The sequence below is a fragment of the Podarcis erhardii genome (genome assembly GCF_964252035.2).
Source record: "Podarcis erhardii genome assembly, chromosome: 10".
NCBI classification, from domain to species: domain Eukaryota; kingdom Metazoa; phylum Chordata; class Lepidosauria; order Squamata; family Lacertidae; genus Podarcis; species Podarcis erhardii.
Genome location: NC_138500.1, coordinates 5423008 through 5450397, shown reverse-complemented (window position 1 = coordinate 5450397; position 27390 = coordinate 5423008). Strand labels below are relative to the sequence as shown.

General features: G+C 48.2%; 1 protein-coding gene across 5 annotated transcripts in view; it reads right to left on the bottom strand.

Moving 5' to 3' along the window:
• NRF1 (nuclear respiratory factor 1) overlaps positions 1 to 27390 on the bottom strand; it is an 81743-nt gene that overhangs the window by 39579 nt on the left and 14774 nt on the right. For 2 of the 5 annotated variants that reach the window (XM_081880005.1, XM_081880008.1), the window contains exons 2-6: positions 22421 to 22655; positions 19309 to 19423; positions 9174 to 9300; positions 6322 to 6462; positions 1947 to 2153 (exon numbers count right to left, since the gene is read on the bottom strand). In XM_081880005.1, coding sequence (XP_081736131.1) covers positions 1947 to 2153; positions 6322 to 6462; positions 9174 to 9300; positions 19309 to 19423; positions 22421 to 22643 — 813 coding nt within the window. In that variant the 5' untranslated portion in view covers positions 22644 to 22655. Of the gene's footprint in view, positions 1 to 167; positions 213 to 1946; positions 2154 to 6321; positions 6463 to 9173; positions 9301 to 19308; positions 19424 to 22420; positions 22656 to 27390 lie in introns of all 5 variants that reach the window. The other 3 variants (XM_081880007.1, XM_081880009.1, XM_081880006.1) reach the window with 3 other exon arrangements.

The following is a 27390-nucleotide window of genomic DNA, read 5'->3' as shown; positions in this document are numbered from 1 at the left end:
TGGAGGCAACTGGGACCACCCTGCTTTGCTCTGGATGTGCCGGTCTGGGGTGGGGAATGCCTGGCCTGGGAGCCAAATATGCCGCACTCCGTGGTCCTCCCCAGGCCACGCCCCTTTCCCCCAGCTAAATCCCTCGCCAGCCCTCCCTCAAGTTTTAGTTTTTTTACCTGGCTGTGATGTGTCCTCGAGCTCTCGCAAGGCTCCTTGCTTCCCTGGATGGAGGACAGAAAGGGGTGTGCGAGTGCATGTGTTGAAACTAGCCTCCTTTACAAAGGTAACAATTTACATCAATTGCTCCGCCCACAGCTGACTCTGGCCCCACCCACTACTGGCTCGTGGCCCACGATGGAAAGTTGCCCAGAAGGGAGAGCTTGGGGCTCGGGTACCCCAAGGGCTTTCTGCTCCCACATGACCTTGCTAAGAAATCAAGTAGGGACAGGGCCTTTTCCGGTTGTGGCACCCAATAGTTGGAATGCTCTCCCAAGGCCAAGTCACATGGTTCGATAAGTTCATAGGTGCTGGACAAAGAATTTACTGTATTTTTCGCTCTATAGGATGCACTTTTTCCCTCCCCAAAAATTAAGGGGAAATGTGTGTGCGTCCTATAGAGCAAGTGCAGGCTGCACGGCTAAGCCCAAAGCCAGAACAGGGAGACAGAGCGCTGCACGGTGCTCCGTCTCGCTGTTAAAGCTTGGGGTTAGCTGCGCAAAGCCTCCGCAAGACAGTGGGGTGCTTTCACCCCGCTGCCCTGCAGAGGCTACGAATGCTGTATGAAGGTGGGGGGAAGGCTGCAACGCTTCCCCCCACCGCCAGCCCCACAAGCTCGGGGGGCAGCAGGAAGATGACGAGCCGCCTCTGCGCTGCTCCCCGACCTGGTTTGGAGGCTGGCGGTGGGAGGAAACAGCGCTTGCCCCCACCGCCAGCCCCACAAGATCGGGGGGCAGCGGGAAGGCGGCGTGTCACCTCTGCGCTGCTCCCCGACCTGCCCTTTGGGGCTGGCGGTGGGGGAAAGAGGTGCTTCCCCTCCGCCAGCCCCAAAGAGCAGGTCGAAAGGAACCCTTGAACACACCCTGAACGCACAGAACGCACCTTGTTTTAGAGGGGGAGAACAAGAAAAAAAAAATTTTTTTTTCCTATTCTCCCCCTCCTATGGACCGGTGCGTCCTATGGTCCGGTGCATCCTATAGAGCGAAAAATACGGTATTTGCTTTCTTCTTTATTATTATTATTAATCAATCACATGTTAATTTTATCCACTGCGTTGTGGTTTGCTTTGAAGTGCATTCTGAAATTGTCTTACGATTATTATTGTTGCTTCCCATTGGATTGTGAGCTGTCTTGAACAATTTGCTGAATTATAAAGGCATGATAAGACTTCTGTAAAACAGAGAAACGTTCTGCGCTTTCCCACGGAGCGCAATCCGTGGCTGCTTTTATTTATTTCAGTTTTGCATCTCCAGAAGCAGGCTGGGATTCAGCTTCCGGATCTGAAAGGCTGGCTTAAGTAAGCGGGGAATACCAAGGCTTTTGCTGAAAGCTAAGGGAGAAACGTGCGGGATTCAATGCGCAGCGATGTGCTCTGATGGCTGCTGGTATAACAGCTGCTAAAAAAACAGAGAGGTAAATTCCTGGAGGACAGGTCATTAACGGCTGCAAGCCAAGATGGCCAGGAATGTAACCACTACGTCCATAGATCATATGCCTCTTGGGAACCAGATGCTGGGGACTGAGATCCAGGGAGGGCCTCTTCCCGTAAATGCCACGCTTGCAAATTCCTGGGGTGCCTGGCTGAACCCACTGGGAACAGAGAGCTGAGCACCGTTGGCTGGAGCTGAGATGGCCACCCTCTTGTGTTCTTACCTGATCTATATGCTATTTTGGTCCCAAAGCACTTCACAGACTTCCCCAACAGAGATCTATAAGCTAAGCCTTTCCACTTGTCATACCAAGTCAGAGCCCTTTGCTGAAGCAAGAGGACTTTCATCAACACACACCCTCTGCTTCTGTTCCTCGGTCCGGACGTCGCTGCGGACGTTGGCCCATGGGATGTCTTCGGGCCACCAGACGGGCTTGCAGCTCTCTTTTCCCCAGCCCGGCTTGCCGCGGCCCGTCGAGTATTTCAGCATTTCGGGGATGAAGGCCCGCAGCTGTGCCTGTGGCATTAAAAATAAATAAATAAATAAATAAATAAATAAATAAATGATCAATCAATCAATCAATCAATCAGCATTCAGAAATCAACGTTCCAGGAGCAGCTTGGGACATTGCATACACAAAATTCTAAAGGAATGGCTGGGTTCAGTCCACATGACAACAGATCTGCAGGGGCAGTTTCCCCCAGTTTCAACTTGGGTCAGGGGCACGGTGACCAATTATCATCACACGCCCTGAATATTTGACCTGTATCACCAGCTTTTGCTTTGAAAATTCAGAGCCAGAGTAATTCAGAGCCACAGCAGAGGCCTTCCAAGAGATTTCGGATTTCATAGCCTGGTTCTAGATAGGAAGAACATTTTTTGCTAGGTATGACTGCAATGATCCTGAAAGATTGCAATTTTCGATACTGACTAGGGATGGGCGATATATCGATATATCACCCAAAACAGATGTCAAGGAAATAAGAAACTATCCTACTTTTAAAAGACATCTGAAGGCAACCCTGTTTAGGGAAGTTTTTAACCTTTAAAGCCCTATACGGCCTAGGAAACCCAGCCAGATGGGCGGGGTACAAATAATAAATTATTATTATTATTATAGGAGCCTCGTACCTATGGGACCGCCTCTCCTGGTATGTCCCATGGAGGACCTTAAGGTCCTCAAATAAAAGCATATTGGAGGTCCCGGGCCACAGGGAGGTTAGGCTGTCCTCAACCAGAGCCAGGGCTTTTTCGGCCATGGCCCCGATCTGGTGGAACACTCTGTCACAAGAGACTAGGGCCCTGCGGGACTTGACATCTTTCTGCAGGGCCTGCAAGACGGAGCTGTTCCACCAGGCCTTTGGCCAAGGCAGCCTGACCCCCTCCTTTGGTAATCCTCACAGATCTCTAGCCCAATGGTTGCCATTAATTTGATTTTGAACTGATTTTAGAATGAATTGATTTTAGAATGCTGTGTTATTTTACTGTTGTTAGCCGCTCTGAGCCTAGCTTCGGCTGGGGAGGGCGGGATATAAATAAAATTTTATTATTTATTATTATTTATTGTATAATGCTGTATTGTGCTTTTAATATTCAATTTGGAGCCACCCAGAGTGGCTGGGGAAACCCAGCCAAATGGGCGGGATGATAATAATAATAATAATAATAATAATAATAATAATAATAATAATAATTCACTTTGGCTTCTATTATTTCCCTACTGTCTATTTTAGACTGCAAGCACCATGCAGAGAGCAGGGACCTTTCCTTGGCAATTGTGTGAAGCAGCTGCACTATGGCATTGGGATGGCTCTCCCCCACTTCCTTACTATAGTTACAGTGGTACCTCGCAAGACGAATGCCTCGTAAGACGAAAAACTCGCAAGACGAAAGAGTTTTTCGTCTTTTGAGTTGCTTCGCAAGACGGATTTCCCTATGGGCTTGCTTCGCAAGACGAAAACGTCTTACAAGTTTGTTTCCTTTGTCCTGCAAGTTTGTTTCCTTTTTCTTAAAACCGTGCATTCACTTCGAGGAGCAACTCGTAGCCTTTTTTGAGGTTTTTGAAGACTTTGGTGATTTTTGAAGCTTTCCCAAAGTCCGCGCTTCGCAAGACGAAAAAATCGCAAGACGAAAAAACTCGCGGTACGAATTAATTTCGTCTTGCGAGGCGCCACTGTATTAGATAAAGGATGGGCTGTTTTCAGTGAGGTCTCTCTGTATGTTCTATGAATGGGTGCAGCAGCACCATCTAGCAATTACGTATAAATATCCCAGGGATGAGACCGCAGCATATCTAAGCAACCGAAAGTGAACAGGATGGATGAGGGAGCATCTATCTGAAAGGAGGCACGCTTACACAAGGATGTGCCATGTAAACACCACCAGGCTTTATTGACGCTGTGGGCAAAAAACCCCCAAAACAACAACAACACAGATTCAAATTATGCCAACCACTAAAATGTATGCAAACATGCTGTGTTTGAATGAACTTGCTTCATTTGCATGCTTCATTTCGAAGGTGATGCCTCGGTTTTGCAAACTTTTTGTCCTGTCCCCCCCCCCCCCATCAAAAGCCACCAAAAGAAAACTAGAGCAAGGACCCGGTACAAGGAAGAAGGACAAGCTAGAAGCAGCGAGCAGATCAGGACCACAGCTCAAGAATATAACAGCTTCGCCACGGGGTCCAAGAACAGCAGCATGCGGCTCTGCAATTGCAATAACTGCTTCTCGTTTCCAGATGGATTAATTAGCGGTCCTCGGGAGCCGAGAGTTTCGAGCCACTTGCAAGGGCTTGTTAAGGGCTCTGGAGCCACTGGGGAGACAATCAACGGGAGCCTGCTCAGGCACGAGGACCTCTCTAATTGCCACCATAACAAGCGTGGGGATCATCACCTCACCATAGAATCCTGGAGCTGGAAGGGACCATGCAATGCAGGAATCTATTGTCCCATGTAGGGCTTGAACCCATGACCCAACAGGCCCTTTTGCTTCCAAAAGCCTTAGGTGGATGGGCCAATGAATTTCAGCCAAGGGCAGCGCTGAAGGCCCAATTATTATTATTATTATTATTATTATTATTATTATTATTATTATTGCCCCGCCCACCTGGCTGGGTTTCCCCAGCCACTCTGAGTGGCTCCCAATCGAGTGTTAAAAACAATACAACATTAAATATTAAAAACTTCCCTAACAGGGACACAATGTCACCTCAAGCCTCAGTTTTAATTTCGGCGTTGCCCTGTGCAACATCCTATCACTGAAGATGCTAAGAACTGAACTGGGCACTTCTGACTTAGAAGTCACAATCTCTGCCAAAGTGCTCTAGAAAGCAAGCCTTCTGAGGAACACTTAATAATAATAATAATAATAATAATAATAATAATAATAATAATAATAATAATAATATATTTATATCCCGCCCTCCCCAGCCGAAGCTAGGCTCAGAGCGGCTAACAACAATAAAAGTAACGCAGCATTCTAAAATCAATTCATTCTAAAATCAGTTCAAAATCAAATTAATGGAAACCATTGGGCTAGAGATCTGTGAGGATTACCAAAGGAGGGGGTCAGATGGCGCCTTGGCCAAAGGCCTGGTGGAGCAGCTCTGTCTTGCAGGCCCTGCGGAAAGATGTCAAGTCCCGCAGGGCCCAAGTCTCTTGTGACAGAGCGTTCCACCAGATCGGAGTCACAGCCGAAAAAGCCCTGGCTCTGGCTGAGGCCAGCCTAACCTCCCTGTGGCCTGGGACCTCCAAGATGCTTTTGTTTGAAGACCGTAAGGTCCTCCGTGGGACATACCAGGAGGGGCGGTCCCATAGCTATGAGGGTCCTAGGCCGCATAGGGCTTTAAAGGTTAAAACCAGCACCTTAAACCTGACCCTGTACTCCACCGAGAGCCAGTGCAGCTGGTATAGCACTGGGTGAATGTGATCCCATGGCAAGGACCCCGTAAGGTTGAGGGAGTCAGGTATGTTTAACCTGGAGAAGAGAACACTACGAGGTGACATGACAGCCATCTTCAAATATCTGAAGATGGAGCAAGCTTGTTTCCTGTTGTCCCGGGGGGAGGACCCGAACCAATGGATTCAAATGACAATAAAGGAGATTACGACTAAACTTCGGGAAGAACTTTCTTATGGTAAGAGCTGTTCAACAGTGGAACAGGCAAACCCAGAAGGTGGTGGATTCTCCTTCACTGGTGATTTTTAAGCAGAGGTTGGGAGAGGCATGTCTGGGATTCTTTGGTGATTTCTGCATTGCATGGAGTTGAACCAGATAATCATTAGGTTCCCTTCCAATTCTTTGATTCTGCAATCCTTCACGGGCGTTCGGAGCAAGCCATGTGTCCGATGAGCTGCTCAAAGGAGCACCAAGGCAAACAGGTGCTCCCAGGCAGGTGGGCTGACAAAAATATTGCCTCTGGCTTTGCAATCACTGCTAGTTATTCTCCCACACTTTGTAGAAAAGGCAGCATCAATGGGAACCTTATCTCGTACCATTTAGCAGAGTCACTGCAGCATTCCCCTGGAGAGAAAGAATTAAGTGTGTCTCAGAGGAGTTGTGTGTGCAACAGAGAAGGCGAGAGGGAGAGATTTTGAGACTAGAGATTCTTCGCTGGAAAAATCAATAGGCTGGAGACAACCAAAGCTCCCCTGAATGGCTTTTTCCACCTTTTCTACTTGCTTACCTGGGTCATCTTGTCCACAGAGACCGGAATCCCGTCGATGGTAAGCGGTGGCAGCTCAGAGTTAACCTCTTGCGGCGCAGGTGCGTGTTCCAACAGAGCGGACTCAAGGTCTTCCAGGATCATGCTCTTGTACTTGCGCACCTGTGGGGAATCGGAAGGGCTCAGGTAAACAAGGCGAGGAGCAACAGGAGAGAAGACGGTGCTAAGTAACGGGAAGGGGGGGTGCGGTCCCCTTCCTCGTGGCACTGCGCAGCAGAGCAAACAACGCCCCAGCTGCCGGATGAAAATACCCACTGGCCCCAAAGCCGGCAGACCAGGAGGGCATTCGAGCGAGATGATGATGAAACTCGGAGCAACACCAACGAGAGGAGCAGTGCGAGGATTTCCAGAGAAGTCTGGAGGCAGGGCAGGGCTGTCCCAAACAGCTGCTGGTGTGTCTATTCTGGGTCCCTTTTGAACCAGCCCTTGCTGGAGGTCTACATCCCTTGAGAGTGAAGACCATAATAATAATAATAATAAAATTTTATCTATATCCCGCCCTCCCCAGCTGAAGCCGGGCTCAGAGCAGCTAACAACAGTAAAATAATACAACATTCTAAAATCATTTCATTCTAAAATCAGTTCAAATCAAATTAATGACAACCATTGGGCTAGAGTTCTGTGAGGATTGCCAAAGGAGAGGGTCAGACTGCGCCTTGGCCAAAGGCCTGGTGGAACAGCTCTGTCTTGCAGGCCCTGCGGAAAGATGTCAAGTCCCGCAGAGCCCTAGTCTCTTTTGACAGAGCGTTCCACCAAGTCGGGGCCAGTGCTGCAAAGGCCCTGGCTCTAGTTGAGGCCAACCTAACCTCCGTGTGGCCCTGGACCTCCAGGATGTTTTTGTTTGAAGGCCACAAGGTCCTCCATGGGTCATACCAGGAGAGGGGGTCCCGTAGGTACGAGGGTCCTAGACCGTATAGGGCTTTAAAGGTCAAAACTAGCACTGATGGCAGACAAGCTGGGCGAGGAGATCATTCTCAGGCATCTTTGGGATCAGCCCACAATTCGTTCACTTCTTTAGTGTACTTGTTCATCTTTTATCTTGCTGATGGTCCTTCTTCCCCTCTAACTAGGACTCTAGGAGCTGAGTCAGGAACGACGCAGCCCAGTGGTTCCAGAACTTTTTTGGCCCAACGCCCCCCTTGGTTCCATAAACTCACCCCCGGCACCCCCTTCCCTCTCCTATAAAAAGGCATTACAGTGGTACCTCGGGTTAAAGACACTTCAGGTTACAGACTCCGCTAACCCAGAAATAGTACCTCGAGTTAAGAACTTTGCTTCAGGATGAGAACAGAAATTGGGGGGTGGCGGCGTGGCAGCAGCAGGAGGCCCCATTAGCTAAAGTGGTATCTCAGGTTAAGAACAGCTTCAGGTTAAGAACGGACCCCTAGAACGAAGTAAGTTCTTAACCCGAGGTACCACTGTATTCAGAATAATGGTCTGCACGGCCCACTTAGGAACATAATAGAGCAATAAAATTCAAAACAGCAACTATTAATTGCACTTTTATTCAAAAGCCAATTAAAACTATTTTGGTTTAATTAATTCAACGAAACTGCATTACCACATTAGGTAAGTACTTCATTGCTGGGTAAGTTCCAAATGTGATGGAGGGGTCTGACGAAGTGATACCAGTTTCCCAATGTCTGCTTTGCTGTGGCAAAGAATTTAGCAATTTCCAAAGATGGATTAGATACTAGTAGAAACTGACATTGGTTATGCCAAAGGCTGCTTCTATCTTATGACTGGCTCTGCCTTTTTGTGACTGGTGGGCCTTGGTAATTTTCAGCTGTCTCCAGTGGGCCGGGGGGGGGGGCACCTTACACGCAAACTGACATGAGTTGCAATTCCCAGGAGAGGTCTTGAACTTTCCTTCCTTGGAGGTTTCTAACAGAAGTTGCGGGGCCCTATGTCATGGATGCTTTAGCTGAGATTCCTGCAATGCAGCAGGGGGTTGGACTAGATGACCCTCCGGGTCCCTTCCAACTCTACAGTTCTGTGAACCACCATAATCCCCCCCCCCCAAAAAAAAGAACCACTGGTGTGTGTGTGGGAATACTAATTCCTCATTCAAAGCTAAACAACAGTATTACCACTAATCTCCTCACATTTTAAGTAACGTAATTAAGCAGCAATTAAGCATCTGTGGACATGGGTGGCGCTGGGGTCTAAACCACAGAGCCTAGGACTTGCCGATCAGAAGGTCGGCGGTTCAAATCCCCACGACGGGGTGAGCTCCCATTGCTCGGTCCCTGCTCCTGCCCACCTAGCAGTTCGAAAGCATGTCAAAGTGCAAGTAGATAAATAGGTACCGCTCCGGCGGGAAGGTAAACGGCGTTTCCATGTGCTGCTCTGGTTCGCCAGAAGCGGCTTAGTCCTGCTGGCCACATGACCCGGAAGCTGTACGCCGGCTCCCTCGGCCAATAAAGCAGATGAGCGCCGCAACCCCAGAGTTGGTCACGACTGGACTTAATGGTCAGGGGTCCCTTTACCTTTACCTTTAAGCATCTCAGAATGATGTACAGTGGAACCTCGGGTTGCGAACGTGATCCGTGTGGGAGGCACGTTCACAACCCGCAGCGCCGCATCTGCACACGACGCGATTCAGTGTTTCTGAGTATGCGCAAAGCGCAATTTAGCACTTCTTCGCATGTGCCGAAACCCAGAAGTAACCCGTTCCAGTACTTCCAGGTTCGGTGTGTCCGTACCCCGAAAATGCGTAACCTGCAGTGTTTGCAACCCAAGGTATGACTGTACGTAACTAAAATAAGTAAGAGCCCCAGGAGCAAATCATGCATGGAACTTCGAAGCCTTACCACGTTCTCTAGCGGTGCTGCACCAAACACTTTAAAAACAGGGTTGGGTTTGGAGGGTGAGATGCAGAGGACGATGGCCTGCTGTCCGACGCGAGTGGTGTATTCGTCCAGCGTGGCACGAAGCTTCCTGTTTCAGTGGGCCAAAAAGAAAAGAAGTTTATTTCCCCTTAAAGACATTTCACTATACATCAGAACACAGGAAGAGCATCATAGCCAGACACTGGAGAGACCTGTCAGGAGTAAGCATGGACCAATGGTACCAAATAGTATGGGAAACAGCCCTACTAGAAAAATTAACCAATAAACTGAAACTGACACAGGGACAAACAGAAGAAGATGCCTATGGCTCCCCTTTATCACATACGTAGCCCAACAAGACAATGACAAGAATCCACCAACAGCATACAAATCAGTATGGCTAACCTGATCCAAAACACTCACCCACCCCAGTCACACACGAAAACAAAGACCACCACAGCCAGCCACAAATGAACAACCACACCCTAGGCCAACCCCAACCTCTCTCACCACCAAAGAAACACAAATGAACAGCAGAGAACCTGCACGAGCAACGCTGACACCAAACCCCACATATATTAAGTAAAATAGAAACATCGCCACCCGACCCCACCCATCTTCCCCCCCACTCCACCTCTTTCCCCCTTTTCTTCCTAATGTCTCAACAAATGAAACTGATTTGTAAAAATGTTACATGGGGGGGGGAGGAATAATATGAGAGAGAGACATTGCAAACACTTTTGTAAATCAAGAAAATCTTTAATTAAAAAATAAATAAATAAGAACATAGGAAGGGCCTGTAGCTGGACCAGGCCAATGTCCCATTAGTCCAGCATCCTGATCTCACAGTGGCCAGCCAGATGCCAGTGGGGAATCCCAAGCAAAAGAAGCCTCTCTCTTCCTGTGGTTTCCAGCAACTGGTATTCAGAAGCATTGCTGCGGAGGCAGAGAAGGGCCATTCTCCTCCAGGAATTTGTCTGATCCTGTCTTAAAAACAAGGCTATATATTGTCTCCCTGCTTATTTAACTTATATGCAGAATTCATCATGAGAAAGGCTGGGCTGGAGGAATCCCTAGATCCCTAAGATTGCCAGAATAAATATCAACAATCTCAGATATGCAGATGACACAACCTTGATGGCAGAAAGTGAGGAGGAATTAAAGAAGCCTTTAATGAGGTTGAAAGAGGAGAGCGCAAAATATGGTCTGAAGCTCAACATCAAAAAAACGAAGATCATGTCCACTGGTCCCATCACCTGCTGGCAAATAGAAGGGGAAGAAATGGAGGCGGCAGTGAGAGATTTTTCTTTCTTGGGCTCCATGATCACTGCAGATGGTGACAGCAGCCACGAAATTAAAAGACGCCTGCTCCTTGGGAGAAGAGCAATGACAAACCTAGACAGCATCTTAAAAAGCAGAGACATCACCTTGCCAACAAAGGTCTGTATAGTTAAAGCTATGGTTTTCCCTGTAGTGATGTATGGAAGTGAGAGCTGGACCATAATGAAGGCTGATTGCCAAAGAATGGATGCTTTTGAATTCTGGTGCTGGAGGAGACTCTTGAGAGTCCCATGGACTGCAAGAAGATCCAACCTCTCCATTCTGAAGGAAATCAGCCCTGAGTGCTCCCTGGAAGGACAGATCCTGAAGCTGAGGCTCCAAGACTTTGGCCACCTCATGAGAAGAGAAGACTCCCTGGAAAAGACCCTGATGTTGGGAAAGATGGAGGGCAGAAGGAGAAGGGGACGACAGAGGACGAGATGGTGGGACAGTGTTCTTGAAGCTCCCAGCATGAGTTTGACCAAACTGCAGGAAGCAGGAGTCAATGTGGGAGCTCCCCTTAACAGCTAAGCTGACTCATTTTGTCAGAACTAGAGATAAGGGACAACAAGCTGGACAAGTTTATGGCAAATTGGTCAGCTTCTGTTGAATATGGTGTGAAGAACTTGCTCTTTCTTGGAGTGGAGGGGAGCAACACCAATATGGGTTTACGAGGTTTTGAAAGGCAGCAACGAATAATGTAATTTATCTTACAAATTAAATGAAGGATTTGCTTCAGTGGCCGGATTTGTGACCTATTTGGTTGCATGCAAATAGGCTGGGTCGCATCCAGCTGAATTCTCTTCTGGGTAGACCAATCCGTGTCAATGAACCTTAGTTAGCCAGGTCTGTCCATTCAGAATTGGTCCACTCTGAATATGACTAGCACAACCCAGTGATGGGAGTGGGTTCCTATGTATCACCTTTTTCTGTAGATGAAAAATGCTTAATAATAATAATAATAATATCATCTATATTGATATCAGGCATGCACTTTCACTGTACTCTTTCCAGCACCGGCTAAAAAACATTTTTTTTTACCCAGATTTATAGAATGCGGATGTGTTTTTCATTTATTGCTGGTTTAAATTTTTTGAATGTTTTGTTTTTGCTATTCATCTTATTGTTTAATTCTTTTTCCAAAGCACTTTGAGGTTTCTGTTTGTTTTTATCTATGTAAACTTCATGAAACGAGCAAACAAAATACCCAGTCACCACGCTTACAGGATAACCTTAGGTTGGTCACCGTATTTCAGGTTAAACTACCTCATACGTAGGGTGGTTTTGAGGATAAAATGGCCAGGTCAAATTCAAATTCCCCGGGGGGAAAACGTCTCCCTGCTCAAAAGAATGCTCAAAGGGAGATATGAGGAAATAAAGCTACAAAAGGTTGTTTATAGTGCCAGGATAGCCATAATGCAAAAAGCACCCCTCTCTGTGCGAACAAGGAGCTCTCAGGTATGCCCAGGTGTTTCCCTGTTGAGTGTTCTGTGAGAAGAGAGTTAGGGCAGTGCAGGGGCTAGGAGAGACACAAGGTGCCGATTTCAAGTCTTGGCTCTCCCATGAACTCACACAGTGGTCTCAGGCAATCTCCTATCCCACGGCCTCAGTCTCTACCTCCAAAATACGGGGAGTAATAAGACTAGCTCAGCTTATCTCACAGGTCTGCTGCACAAATTAAAAATACAGTAAAAGTAAAGGGACCCCTGACCATTAGGTCCAGTCGTGGCCGACTCTGGGGTTGCGGCGCTCATCTCGCTTTATTGGCCGAGGGAGCCAGTGTACAGCTTCCGGGTCATGTGGCCAGCATAACTAAGCCGCTTCTGGCGAACCAGAGCAGCGCACGGAAACGCCATTTACCTTCCCGCTGGAGCGGTACCTATTTATCTACTTGCACTGGTGTGCTTTCAAACTGCTAGGTTGGCAGGAGCAGGGACTGCGCAACGGGAGCTCACCCTGTCGCGGGGATTCGAACTGCCAACCTTCTGATCGGCAAGTCCTAGGCTCTGTGGTTTAACCCACAGCGCCACCCGCATCTCCCACAGAGCCACGTATTAAAAAAAACTGTGAGGGAATAGCCTGCAGTGGGACACAGGAAGATGCCTTATGCAGAGTCAGACTATTGGTCCATCTATCTCAGTACCATCTACACTAACTGGCAGAAGCTTCTCCAGAATTTCAGACAGGAGTCTTTTGCTAGATCCAGCACTGAGGGCCTTCTGTTGGTTCCCTCACTGAGAGAAGCGAAGAGAAGCTACAGGGTCTGAAGGTCCATGAATAATCATAGTTTAGAGGTCCTGGGCCCCAAGGAAGTGAGATTATCCTCCACCAGGGCCAGGGCCTTCTCAGTGATGGCTCCGACCTGGTGGAATGCTCTGTCCCAGGAGACCAGTGCCCTGCAGGATTTAACTTCCACCTGGAAGCTATTCCACCTGGCTTTCAATTTGAACTTAGCCTGATCTTTTATTCCCCTTCCTTCCCTTCCCTTCCCTCCCCCTCCCCTTTTTATGAAGATTAGCCGCTCTGGGATCCCACAGATACAGTGGTGCCCCGCAAGACGAATGCCTCGCAAGACGAAAAACTCGTTAGACGAAAGAGTTTTCCGTTTTTTGAGGTGCTTCGCAAGACGACTTTCCCTTTGGGCTTGCTTCGCAAGACGAAATGTCTTGCGAGTTCTTGTGAGTTTGTTTCCTTTTTCTTAAAGCCGCTAAGCCGTTAATAGCCGCTAATAGCCGCGCTTCGCAAGACGAAAAAACCACAAGACGAAGAGACTCGCGGAACGGATTAATTTCGTCTTGCGAGGCACCACTGTAATTCTCCCCTGGTCTCCTCGCTGACGCAAACAGGACTAATTTAGCCAGCTAGCCCTGGTTATCATCCAATGTTTATTGGATGGCTTCTCCCCCTAAATTGATTTTTGAATTCTGAATATATTGTTATTCATATTTTATACTGTATTTTATGCTGTTTTTTGTTGCATCAATTAAGTGTTTTAAATTTGTTGTTAGCCGCCCTGAGCCCGGTTTTCTGAACTGGGAAGGGTGGGGTATAAATAAAAAATTATTATTATTATTATTATTATTATTATTATTGGTAGCAGCTCCCTCCCTGTGGAACACCCTCCCATCAGATGTCAAGGAGATGAGTAACTATACAACTTTTGGAAGGCAGCCCTGTACAGGGAAGCTTCTTAAGGTTTAAGGTTTTATTACAGTTTTTACATGTTGGAAGCCGCCCAGAGTGGCTAGGGCAACCAGTGAAATGGGCAGGGTACAAATAATTTATTATTATTATATCCCCAGGGCTATAATAAATGCACCACTTTCTAAATTGCCATGTTTCTGCAGGAGAATATGAAGCACACACCCATCTCGTTCTTACTTAAAGGTAAAGGTAAAGGGACCTCTGACCATTAGGTCCAGTTGTGACTGACTCTGGGGTTGCAGCGCTCATCTCGCTTTATTGACTGAGGGAGCCGGCGTACAGCTTCCAGGTCATGTGGCCAGCATGACTAAGTTGCTTCTGGCGAACCAGAGCAGCGCACGGAAACGCCGTTTACCTTCCCACCAGAGTGGTACCTATTTACCTACTTGCACTTTGACGTGCTTTCGAACTGCTAGGTGGGCAGGAGCAGGGACCAAGCAACGGGAACTCACCCCGTCGTGGGGATTCGAACCGCCGAGCTTCTGATCAGCAAGCCCTAGGCTCAGTGGTTTAACCCAGGAGCATTAATTTGGGGGTGCAAGAGCTCCAGATCTTGCCAGAGGTTGCTGGCTCTCTTCTAAGCCTCTTCAACCTTGCAAATGTGCACAGTGAGTCTGAGGTTAGCCCTCGCTATCCGAGGTCAGCCGATTATGTAAACTGATTTTTGGTGCACTACAGGAACATGGAAAGCCGATGTATACCCACAAGCTATGGCCAGGCCACATCACGTGCATGCAAAACAGGGTGCAAATCATGAAAAGAGCAACTTGCATGCAAATCCGCATATACAAATTAGCACTGGTCCTCTCAACAGACCTGAATGGTGGCCACATGGTACAAACCAAATCTCTTCCTTTTGCTTCCCTGGATAGGGAGGGAATTCCTAAAATGGTTTCCAGCAACTGGGATTCAGAAACATTGCATCGTCATCGTGGCTACAGCCTTATCCTTGCATTTTGCTGCTCTCCCATCTCACTTAAGTAACAGAAATATTTTTTGAAATCGCTTAACACACACACACACACAGAGAGAGAGAGAGAGAGAGAGAGAGAGAGAGAGAGCGCCGAATAAAGCATAAAATGATCTAGTTTTTGGAAGTATGAAGACCTGGCATTTCAAACTTGGCTGAATAAAAAAAAAAAATTAAACCCTCTGCATCCCATCTTCTTATCAACAGCCCCTGCTCTTCTCTGGCCCCATATGAGTCTTTCCCCATCTCCCTCCAGGTCTTTAACCTGCTGACGACAGCCCATGGTTAGGCAAACTAAGGCCCGGGGGCCGGATCCAGCCCAATCGCCTTCTAAATCCGGCCCACAGACGATCCGGGAATCAGCATGTTTTTACATGTGTAGAATGTGTCCTTTTATTTAAAATGCATCTCTGGGTTATTTGTGGGGCCTGCCTGGTGTTTTTACATGAGTAGAATGTGTGCTTTTATTTAAAATGCATCTCTGGGTTATTTGTGGGGCCTGCCTGGTGTTTTTACATGAGGAGAATGTGTGCTTTTATTTAAAATTTATGGGTTATTTATAGGACATAGGAATTTGTTCATTTCCCCAAAGAAAATGTAGTCCGGCCGGCCACAAGGTCTTAAGGACAGTGGACTGGCCCCCTGCTGAAAAGGTTTGCTGACCCCTGGACTAATTAATCAATAGATGTCTTTTTAAACTGTGGGAGGTGTTTTTGTTTGTTACTACAGGGCAAAAATAGGGAAGGGTCGTAGCTCAGTGCATCTGCCTTGCAGAAGGTCCTGGGATCAGTCCCCAGTATCCCCCAGGTAGGGCTGTGTTTTTATACTTATGTTTTTTCTTTTTCAAAATATAGTACGGCCCCCCACAAGGTCTGAGGGACAGCGGACCGGTCCCCCGCTGAAAAAGTTTGCTGACCCCTGCCTCAGCCACTATGGCCCTCAAGCCCCCCTTATTCCCTCGCCTCCATGCACACACTTCCTGCCCCTAGTCTCTGTGACCATTTTCTTCCACAGTTCAAATTAAAGGAGGGCAGGAGGGAGACCACAGGGAGAGTCATGATTTGGCTAAAATTGGCAGGCGTTGTCTTTGTCCACAGAGCTTTCTTGGCAGGGATATTGGAGTGGCTTGCCGGTTCCTGCTCCAGGTGGATCACGTATGGTCAAAACTCTCCGCTATCACCTGTCCATCTTGGGTGGCCCTGCATGGCATGGCATAGCTCATAGCTTCTCTGAGTTATTCAAGCCCCTTCGCCACAGCAAGGCCGAAGAATGGATGCTTTTGAATTCTGGTGCTGGAGGAGACTCTTGAGAGTCCCATGGACTGCAAGAAGATCAAACCTATCCATTCTGAAGGAAATCAGCCCTGAGTGCTCACTGGAAGGACAGATCCTGAAGCTGAGGCTCCAAGAATTTGGCCACCTCGTGAGAAGAGAAGACTCCCTGGAAAAGACCCTGATGTTGGGAACGATTAAGGGCACAAGGAGACGGGGACGACAGAGGACGAGATGGTGGGACAGTGTTCTCGAAGAGACCAGCATGAGTTTGACCAAACTGTGGGAGGCAGTGGAAGACAGGAGGGCCTGGCGTGCTCTGGTCCAGGGGGACACGAAGAGGCGGACACGACTAAACGATGAAACAACAACAACAAGCAGGAGTTGGGGGTGTGGATTATGGATTTCATTAAGACTCCCCTACTTCTCCTTCAGTCGAACCTTTCACTTCCACTGCATCAGTTGTGCTGATTTTTCTGCCTCCTGTGACTGCCTTTCCTCTTAGCGGTGTCAGCATTCACAAACATTCTGCAGCATATAGAATCGTAAGAGTTGGAAGGGACCCTGAGAATCATCTAGTCCAACCCCCTGCAATGCAGGAATAGGCAGCTGTCCCTTACAGGGATTGAACCTGCAACCTTGGGGTTATCAGCACCACGCTCTAACCAATCACAGCAAGTCAATTCATGGGGTGGAAGCTCTCAGTCAGGGAACAGCCAGTTTTTAGGCTGTGGTCACTGGAATTGCAAATCTGTGCCACTCCCCTAGATTTGAATTGTATTGCTGCATTGTTTTTAACACTCAATTGGGAGCCGCCCAGAGTGGCTGGGGAAACTCAGCCAGATGGGTGGGGAATAAATTATTATTATTATTATTATTATTATTATTATTATTATTATTATTATTTAGAGCAAGGTTTCCCCCCACCCTGAGCAGTCCAGCCCTATCAGGAAGAACAAAGTTCTGCGACCTATTGTCTGATGAAACTAAGAGCAGACTGGAAGAAAACCTTTTTAAATGGGGGGGGGAGGGGGGGGGAGGGACATTCAAATTGTGCCAAAAACTTTTATGCACGCTCCACGAGTGAGGAAAGAAGCCCTGGGACTGCAAACCTGCTGGAATAATCCCACCGGCACCAAGCCGCGTTGAGCAAGACTCGGCAACACATTGCAACAGCAGGCCAAGGGAAATGAATCTGCTGAACGTTGCATCAGAGTGCCCCTAGAGGAAGAGAGCCTTTCATGGGAACAGAAGCGTTCTCAACTAGCAGCTAACTTCTTTCTTCTTTCAGAGGCTGCAATGCGCATTCCTAGAGAGGCCGTCATTTGCATCATCCCACAGACCCGAGAGTGACTGGGTCATCACCTTGCGACTTCCAGCACCGGAAAACGGGTCAACGTGTAACTATCGAAGGGGAGCGCAGCCATTACAGCATTCACAACGGTTTGAAATTTCAGGTGAATTCCCACTAAGCTGAATGCCAAGGCTTTTCTTGCTGTGCTCATCTCACTCTTCGGCAGTGGTTTCACCCAAAACCATTTTCAGGAAAGTGGCAGGGTGGGGAAAGACTGAGCTTTTCTTACAGACTGAGCTTTTCTCCTGGGCCCCAATTTGGAAAATTCTGGCTGTGTGCCACGCTTTGCAGCATCCCTGAAGGCAAACTCAAGGATATGCGAGGCTGAGAGGAGGACGCCAGAGGCACTAAGAGCAAAACAGTCCGGCCTCCTCTTTTGTGAAGGCCTGACTCTGCAATCCCATTTTGCATGCACTTCCAGACAGGCCTTTTGAGAAGAGACCTATGCAGGGGCAGAAGAAGGATTTATACCCTGCCCTCCCCAGCCAAGACCAGGCTTAGGGCGGCTGATATAAAAACAAATTGATGGAAATACAACGTAAAAACAAGATTAAAATACAACATTAAAATACAGCCTTTCGGGAACCTGTGCCCCCCCCCCCCGATGTTCAACAACCCCAGCTGCCATCAGACACGCCCCCAGCATAGCCAATGGTCAGGGGAGTGGGTGGGAATTATTGTCCAGCAAAATCTGGAGGGACACAGGCTCCCCATCCATGGCTCTATAGGTATGGGGAAGAAGGACGTACGAGGGGTCACTCATTCATCAATCTGGCCCAGATGGTGACCCTGGAGGTTCCAGGACTTTATACTGCTGGTGGAGGCGGCAGTGGCGTAGCGTGGGGGGTGCAGGGGGGCCGGCTGCACCAGGCGCAACATCTGGGGGGGGGGCGTGCTCGCCGCCTCCGGAGTCGCCAAAGAGCCTCGGGCGCAGGCTGTAGCAGAGCCCCATGTCTTGCGGAACCGACGAGCTGTGCGCGCGTCCGGGCTGAAGGCGTTCGGCAGGCAGCGGCTCTCAGCGCTCACCGCGGTCCCTGCGCGTCAGGGCCGCGGAGGGCGCGCCAGGCAGCCACTCCTCACAGCCTCCCCGCCGCCGCTGCTGCTGCAGCTGCTGGGCCATGTTGCATTTTCCTCGCCTCTCTGCCCTCCTCCTCCTCTGGGCAAGCAGCGTCGTTTGGGCGGCAGCGCCAGCGGCAACTCGCCTCAGATCACCTGACACGGACCCGCCGCCGCCGCCGTGGCTACCTTACCGTAAATACCCCAGCCCAGGCAGCAGCAAGAAGAAGCTGGCAGCGGCGGCAGGTTAGGGGTTAGGGGCGCAAATTACTTGCCTTGCCCCGGGTTAGGGGGCGCAAATCACTTGCCTTGCCCCGGGTGCTGACAACCCACGCTACGCCGCTGGGAGGCGTGAGGGAGGGAGAAATCATACCTTTCGTCCTGAAACCTGGAGACTGAAATATGGCTGTGGGGCCATTGATTCCCAACTCTCTACACTGCTGGAATCACAGGTAGGTGGAGGGAAATGCAAGGATACTTCCAAGCCTAAATTCTCCTGGGAAACAGGACTTCAGAGAACCGATCCCATGCCTCTACCTGCTGCAAGCCTGGACAAACTGCTATTGAAGGAAACTACCAGACTCTTCCCGCTGTATACTGAGGCTATTTGTCCCTGGCTGGTTGCCATCCTTTTAAGTCATGAGGAGTTGGGTCTTGTCAAGCGCTGGACCCTGAGCACCTGATATACACAAAAGAGATCTCTTCTTCAAGACAGCATAGAGTGAAACTATGAGATTCACTCCCACAAGGGGGCATTGATGACCACTGACTTGGACTACCTAGGGCCACATTGTTCACTTGGGTAGTGCGTGAGACTCTTCTCTTGGGTAGCAGGGCCGACAAAGACCCCTCTCTGCCCCCAAACCTTGGAGAACTACTCCCAGTTGGAGGAGACAATGCCGGGCCAGTGTAAGGAAGCTTTCTGCGTCCAGACGCTCTTACCGTAACAAACGCGTCTGCTGCCTCTTGCGGATCGACGGGTTGGACTCAAAGACGTGAGGACGTTTCCTTTTCTTGCCTGTCGCCACGGCAGCAGCAGCAGCCATTCCCACAGGGCCTGCGGATGAGAGATGGGTTTTGAATATTCGGGGGGCCACAGGCCGAAGACACCATAGGCCATAAATGCTACAGCAAGCTACTGGTGAGATGCCACAGAATATCTGAGAGGTTAAGAAAAGCGGAAGAAATCGACGGACATTTATGCACTGGTAACTTCAAGGTTGGGTTGCTGCAATGCGCCCTAAGGTACCAAGATATAAGACCCCGTACAATTTCTCCTTCAAAGGCATCAGAAGCCTGCTCCACAATAACTCAGAGCAAGGGCTTTCAGTGTCGCTTGCTCAGGGAAACAGGATCACTGCCGAGATATGACAGGTGCCCTCATCTGTGTTTTCCAAAAACAACTGGAGAGTCTTTCGTATCGTTTCTAAAACTAGATTTAGTTGGATTTTTGTATTGTTTTCAAAACTACCGTATTTTTCGCCCTATAGGGCGCACTGGCACATAGGGCGCACCTAGTTTTTTTTGGGGGGGGGAGGAAATAAAGGAAAAAAAACATTCCCCCCCCAGGCCAAGCTTTCCCCGACCCCAGAACAGGCTGCTATCCGCAAGCCTTGGGAGCCCGGCGGGAAGTCGCACTGGGCTCCCAAGGCTTGCGGATAGCTTCCTGAAGCCTGGAGAGCGAGAGGGGTGGGTGCGCACCGACCCCTCTCGCTCTCCAGGCTTCAGCGAAAGCCTGCATTCGCCCCATAGGATGCACACACATTTCCCCTTCATCTTTGGAGGGGAAAAAGTGCGTCCTATAGGGCGAAAAAGACGGTATTTTTTAGCTGTGCTTATGGTATATTTGCAAATTGCCTCACGTGAAAGGCAATTCGTAAGTTACTTAAACAATGATGATGATGTATTTGTTGATCGTTAAAGTTGGCTGCAACTTTAAGAACTGTAACTTTATAAATATGTGATTGAGCTTGCTTTTCCCTCCTCCCTCCCACTCCTTTTTCCTAACATGTCGTGCTCTTTTAGGTTGTGAATGTGAAGGTGGGGGCTGTCTTATAGCTAATTTCCGTAAGCCACTCTGAGAACCCTTTTGGCTAAAGAGTGGAGTATAAATTCTGCAAATAAATAAACAAACAGCACCATTAGACTAATACAACTAACCTTCCGGATATAATTTCAATAGCAATTATTTCACGCAGTATCTTTCTCCATGCATATGTTCCCAAAATCACCCTACAGGTTATTATTCATCGTAAAGAGGATGGATTTAGAACCCTAACTTGAAGTTAGAACCCTAACACGGAGATATCAGATGAGAAAGAAACATTGTCAGTTGCAATTGCTGTACTGCCCTCTGCTGGTTGCAGCTTCATACTAGAAAATCTGGTTTGAGGACGTGAGTAAAATGTCCCCAAAAATGCAGATGAGGGGGGGAAAGGGTTCCCCTTCCCGGGACTGGTTTCCAGGGAAGTTCTGACAGCAAGGTATGGACCAGTCAAATCACGAAAGTGTATGTGCCTGCATTAGTCCTTTGCTCAAATGTACGATTGTTTTGAAATAAATTGCATTGCTCCTTCTTAATCCCTCACTAATCAGACCTTCTGAAGGGAGGGGTGAAGAGATCTTTTGCTCAGTTTAACATGCTGTTTATTCTATATACTACGAGAGAATTCGTCCTCTATATGCAGATCCTTGTCTAGTCAAAAGGCATCATACGATACAACACGATAATCTTTATTGCCATTGTCCCATACAGAACAATGAAACTGAAAAAATCTACATCAGACATTCAAAACCCCACAAGTCCGCTATCCCAGCCTGGTTAGCCCCTAAAAACTCTGATACCCCATAATTAAATGCAATATACTCCCATAGAGACTACCTTACACTGCGTTTAAAACCAAAATCCCATTTGGGTAGAAACTGTTTCTCAGGCAGCTGGTCCTAGTCTTTATAAACCTGTACCTTCTTCCAGAGGGACGCGGGTGGTGCTGTGAGTTAAACCACAGAGCCTAGGGCCGGTTACCTTCCCGCCAGAGTGGTACCTATTTATCTACTTGCAGTTGGACGTGCTTTCGAACTGCTAGGTTGGCAGGAACAGGGACCAAACAACGGGAGCTCACCCCGTCGCAGGGATTCGAACCACCAACCTTCTGATCGGCAAGCCCTAGGCTCTGTGGTTTAACTCACAGCACCAACCGCGTCCCTTAAAATAGCTAGATGCACTTAAATTGCCCAAACTGTTCAGTTGACCCTTGTGAAAAATCAACCCCAATAGAAAAAGCCCTTTTGCATCAGTCTCTTCCACCAGGTGCCAAAAGTGAAGCTCGCACCCAGGGATACATAAATAGATTGTGGGTGGTTATCAGAACATAATCCATCTATCGAAAAGTGAACAGGGGAAGAGTATTTTCTAAGGGTGCCGCGCTCTTTGTGAATCAAGAGGGTGGTTTTTTTGCTTTTCATGTGTGTTATGTGAGCGGCAAGTGAACCCCACTGACGTCTTCTCAGAGTTTGGAGAATTTACATCCTGAAATATTAACACGGCCACATCCTTTGACCTTGAAAGGGGCCAAAGGAAATACTTCGGTGCTCAGTACAGTGGTACCTCTGGTTGCGAACGGGATCCGTTCCAGAGGCCCGTTCGCAACATGAAAGGAACGCAACCTGCAGCGGCGGGTCTGAACACACACGGGTTGTGATTCGCCGCTTCTGCACATGACATCATTTTGCGCGTCTGTGCATGTGCGAGTGGCAAAACCCAGAAGTAATCCTTTCCGGTACTTCCGGGTCACTGCAGGACGTAACCTGAAGCGGACGTAACATCAGGTATGACTGTATGAGTATTTTCTTCCACCAAAATAAAAAAACCTTATGGGTATCAATTCTAACATTTGTGGATCCCCTAAGAATTTCGGGGATCCACCTCGGGCACCTGTGGCCAACTCTGCACTGCCTAGTCAAGTCTTGATGCGAAACAGAGGAAGAAATGCTATGCCCCTTTAGGGCACATGGGGCAAGCGAGGGAAAACAGGAAAGGACGCCAGCAATGTACCTGCAGCGGCCAGGTGGGCTGTCACCTCATCAGTAGCCGTGGAGTTGAGAATGTCCGAGTCGTCATAGGAAGTGTCCTCGGGAGAAGACGGCGAGTCTTCATCTGCGCTGAGCATGCTGTGCTCCGTGTATGTGGCCACATGGACCTGCTGCACCTGTTGGGCCACTGCGTGGGCCTCAATGGTGGCCATGTGCTCCGTCTGCGTCACCGTGTGTTCCTCCATCGGTAGCTACTGCTAGAGGAAAGGAGATACAGGAGGGGAGAGAAATCAGGCGGAGGAATAAGAATAAGAATAAGAATAAGAATAAGAATAAGAATAAGAATTTATACCCCGCCCATCTGGCTGGGTTTCCCCAGCCACTCTGGGCGGCTTCCAACAGAACACCAAAATACAATAACCTATTAAACATTAAAAGTTTCCCTAAACAGGGCTGCCTTCAGATGTCTTCTAAAAGTCTGGTAGTTGTCCTTCTCTTTGACATCTGCTGGGAGGGCGTTCCACAGGGCAGGTGCCACTACCGAGAAGGCCCTCTGCCAGGTTCCTTGTAACATGGATTCTTGAGGGAGGGAACCGCCAGAAGGCCCTGGGAGCTGGACCTCAGTGTCCAGGCCAAACGATGGGGGTGGAGACGCTCCTTCAGGTCTACTGGACCGAGGCCGTTTAGGGCTTTCAAATTCAGCAACAACACTTTGGATTGTGCTCGGAAACGTACTGGGAGCCAATGCAGAGCTTTCAAGACCGGTGTTATGTGGTCTCGGTGGCCGCTCCCAGTCACCAGTCTAGCTGCCGCATTCTGCATTAGTTGTAGTTTCTGGGTCACCTTCAAAGGCAGCCCCACGTAGAGCGCATTGCAGTAGTCCAAGCGAGAGATAACTAGAACATGCACCACTCTGGCAAGACAGTCCGCTCGCAGATAGGGTCTCAGCCTGCGTACCAGATGGAGCTGGTAGACAGCTGCCCTGGACACAGAACTGACCTGCACCTCCATGGACAGCTGTGAGTCCAAAATGACTCCCAGGCTGTGGACTTGGGTCCTTCAGGGGCACAGTTACCCCATTCAGGACCAGGGAGTCCTCCACACCCACCCGCCTCCTGTACCCCCAAAACAGTACTTCTGTCTTGTCAGGATTCAACCTCAATCTGTTAGCCGCCATCCATCCTCCAACCAGAGGAAGAAAAAGTGAAGTCTGAAATATCCACTCCTGACACTTATCTCAAAGATCAGAACCTAGAACAGGAGGGGATCTTGAAGAGGTGGAATCACAGGGGGGAAGAGCACTGGTGTGCTCAGGACCTGCTTGTGAGAGCCCCATGGGCATCTGGTTGGCCACTGTAAGTACTGGGTGGGCCTTTGATCTGATCCAGCTGTCAGGCTTTTCTTATGTTCTTATGACTACTGAACCTGCATTGCGACCTGGCTGGCTAGTGACAAAAAATGCAGGCTGACGCGTCTCAGGAGTCACTGGCTGAGCGTGGCCCCTGATGTGACTGTCTCCCTCCCCCTAGATTCAGGTAGGTAGCTGTGTTGGTCTGACGCAGTAGAAATACATAAAAAATAATATATACATAAAAAAATTGTCCAGTAGCACCTTAGAGACCAACTAAGTTTGTTCTTGGTATGAGCTTTCGTGTGCATACAGAGGTGTGCATGCACACGAAAGCTCATACCAAGAACAAACTTGGTTGGTCTCTAAGGTGCTACTGGACAATATATATTTTTTATTTTTTATATATATTCCCTCCCCCTATTCATAGAATTGTAGAGTTGGAAGGGACCCCGTGGGTCATCTACAGTGGTGCCCCGCAAGACGAATGCCTCGCAAGATGAAAAACCCGCTAGATGAAAGGGTTTTCCGTTTTTCGAGGCGCTTCGCAAGACGAATTTCCCTATGGGCTTGCTTCGCAAGACGAAAACGTCTTGCGAGTCTTTTCCCTTCCCCCCCTTTTTCAAAGCCGCTAAGCCGCTAATAGGGTTGCTTCGCAAGACGAAAAAACCGCTAGACGAAGAGACTCGCGGAATGGATTATTTTCGTCTTGCGAGGCACCACTGTATTCTAATCCCTTGCAATGCAGGAATCTCAACTAAAGTATCCATGACAGAGCGCCATCTTACCTCCAAGGAAGGAGAGTCCACAACCTCCCAAAGGAGAATGTAAACAAACAAATAATAATAATAATAATAATAGTAATATATTTATACCCCACCCATCTGGCTGGGCTTCCCCAGCCACTCTGGGCAGCTTTCAACAAAATATTAAAATACAGTAATGCATCAAACATTAAAAGCTTCCCTAAACAGGGCTGCCTTCAGATGTCTTCTAAAAGTCTGGTAGTTGTTTTTCTCTCTGACATCTGACGGGAGGGCATTCCACAGGGCGGGGGCCACTACCGAGAAGGCCCTCTGCCTGGTTCCCTGTAATGTGGCTTCTTGCTATAAGGGAACGCCAGAAGGCCCTCGGAGCTGAACCTCAGTGTCCAGGCAGAACGATGCGGGTGGAGACGCTCCTTCAGATATACTGGATTTATAATTAAAAGACAAGAAACAGCTCCTCTTTCAGACACCAGAGCAACCCCTCTCCAGGGGCGTAACCTAAAACCCAAAGTTAAAACGGCACTGTAACTTAAAATCCTAAAGAACAGGATGACGGTCTCATTCAGTATTCATGCGCTTCCTTTCCCAAGCAGTCAGGTTTCATGTTCTACATGTGGTGTGAAGGTCGCTAATGTACCTTAAAGCATTGGGTTGTGCCCTGCTTATTCACCGTTATAACAGAGGCAGTGTGGCTCATCGGATGTACAAACCAGGTGTGATCCTTCAGGGGCAATCTGTTGGGGACTGAATGCTGGCAGTGAGTTAGGCCAGAGCCAAGTGGACCACTTCACTTTCTCCACCATCCGCCCCACCGTAGTGCCAGGAGAAGGAAAATCAGTCTCGCCAGAGGTCTGAACTAATAATTGCTTGCAGAGGACATCCCCGTTCCTCCCATCGCTTTATTAATGTAAGAACATAAGAAAAGCATGCTGGATCAGGCCAGCGGCCAGTCATGCCCAAAGTCCTGTTCTCACAGCGGCCAACCAGATCCCTGTGGGAAACCCACAAGCAGGATTCGAGCGCAAGAGCAACTCTTCCCCTCCTGTGATTTCTTGCAGCCGATATTCAGAATCATTGCTGCCTCCCAACTTTGGAAGTGGAGCAGAGCCTAGTAGCTGCTGGAGTCATCTCCTCCATTAATTTGTCTAATCCTCTTTTAAAACTGTCCAAGTCAGTCGCCATGACTGTCTCTTGTGGGAGGGAGTTCCATAGTTCAACTATGTGCAGCGTGAAGAAATACCTTCTTTTTTTCTGTCCTGAACCAACACTCAGCTTCGTTGGATATCCACAAGTTCAGAGTGGTGCATGCTCTAGTTATCTCTCACTTGGACTACTGCAATGTGCTCTACGTGTGGCTACCTTTGAAGGTGACCCGGAAACTACAACTAATCCAGAATGCAGCAGCTAGACTATTGACTGGGAGTGGCCGTCGAGACCACATAACACCGGTCTTGAAAGACATACATTGGCTCCCAGTACGTTTCCAAGCACAATTCAAAGTGTTGGTGCTGACCTTTAAAGCCATAAACGGCCTCGGTCCAGTATATCTGAAGGTAACAGGGAACCAGGCAGAGGGCCTTCTCGGTAGTGGCGCCCTCCCTGTGGAACGCCCTCCCACCAGATGTCAAAGAGAACAACTACGACCAGACTTTTAGAAGACATCTGAAGGCAGCCCTGTTTAGGGAAGCTTTTAATGTTTAATAGGTTATTGTATTTTGGTGTTCTGTTGGAAGCCGCCCAGAGTGGCTGGGGAAACCCAGCCAGGTGGGCGGGGTATGTATAAATAAATAAATAAATAAATAAATAAATAAATAAATAAATAAATAAAGTATTGCAAGAGAGGGAGAAAGACTTCTCTGCATTCTCTATGCCAGGCTTCCTCAAACTCGGCCCTCCAGATGTTTTGAGACTACAATTCCCATCATCCCTGACCACTGGTCCTGCTAGCTAGGGATCATGGGAGTTGTAGGCCAAAAACATCTGGAGGACTGAGTTTGAGGAAGCCTGCTCTGTGCCATAGCACAATTTTTATGAATTTCTATCATGTCCACCCTTTCTTCATGGAGGAAGTACAGTACTCCATCTCCTTGATCATTTTCGGTTACCCTTTTCTGAACCTTCTGCAACACTGCACTGTCCTTTTTAAGTTGTGGCTATTGGAACTATACACGATATTCCAACTGCAGTTGCCCAACAGGTTTGTATTATGGCATTATAATACTAACAGTTTTTATTTTCAGTCCCTTTCCTAATGATCCCTAGCAACAGAAAGCAACCATAAACACAGAACGAGATTTCTAAGAATACTTCAGAATGGAGAGCAGATGTGGGGGTGGAATGGGAAATGGGCCTTTGTATCCTTTGTCTTGGTTCCGTGTCTGTTTTCGAAGATGCTGCTTTGCCAAGTTTTTTTTTTATAATAAATATATGACACACAAAACACTGTAGTTGCACTGTATAAAAAAAAATCACAGAACACTAAAAGCTAACAATCCATTTTCTTTGTAATAACAACGGCTAATTAGCCTTCAGTCGCCAATTAGTACCAGCAAGTTTGGTAAGATTACTGATGGGGTTACATAACTAGAAGCTTATGTTACAAGGCTGGGTGGGTAGAAAATGCAGGTGCTAAAAATTACCTGTTCTTAAACTGATAAAATTTAGTGAAAACATAATGCGAAAATACAGCTTTTGTGTTCATCGAGCTGTGCGCAGAGCTTAAAATGCTTGAGAACCTAACACTGGGTGGACAATATGAGAGATGGATGGGGCCATGCTCTGGTGTGGTCCAGAAAAACTTCAACCAAACCTGTGGGTTCCATCTGATGCTGATGGCAGACATCCGTTTGTGCAACTCTCCCCTCTCCTCTCCCCTGA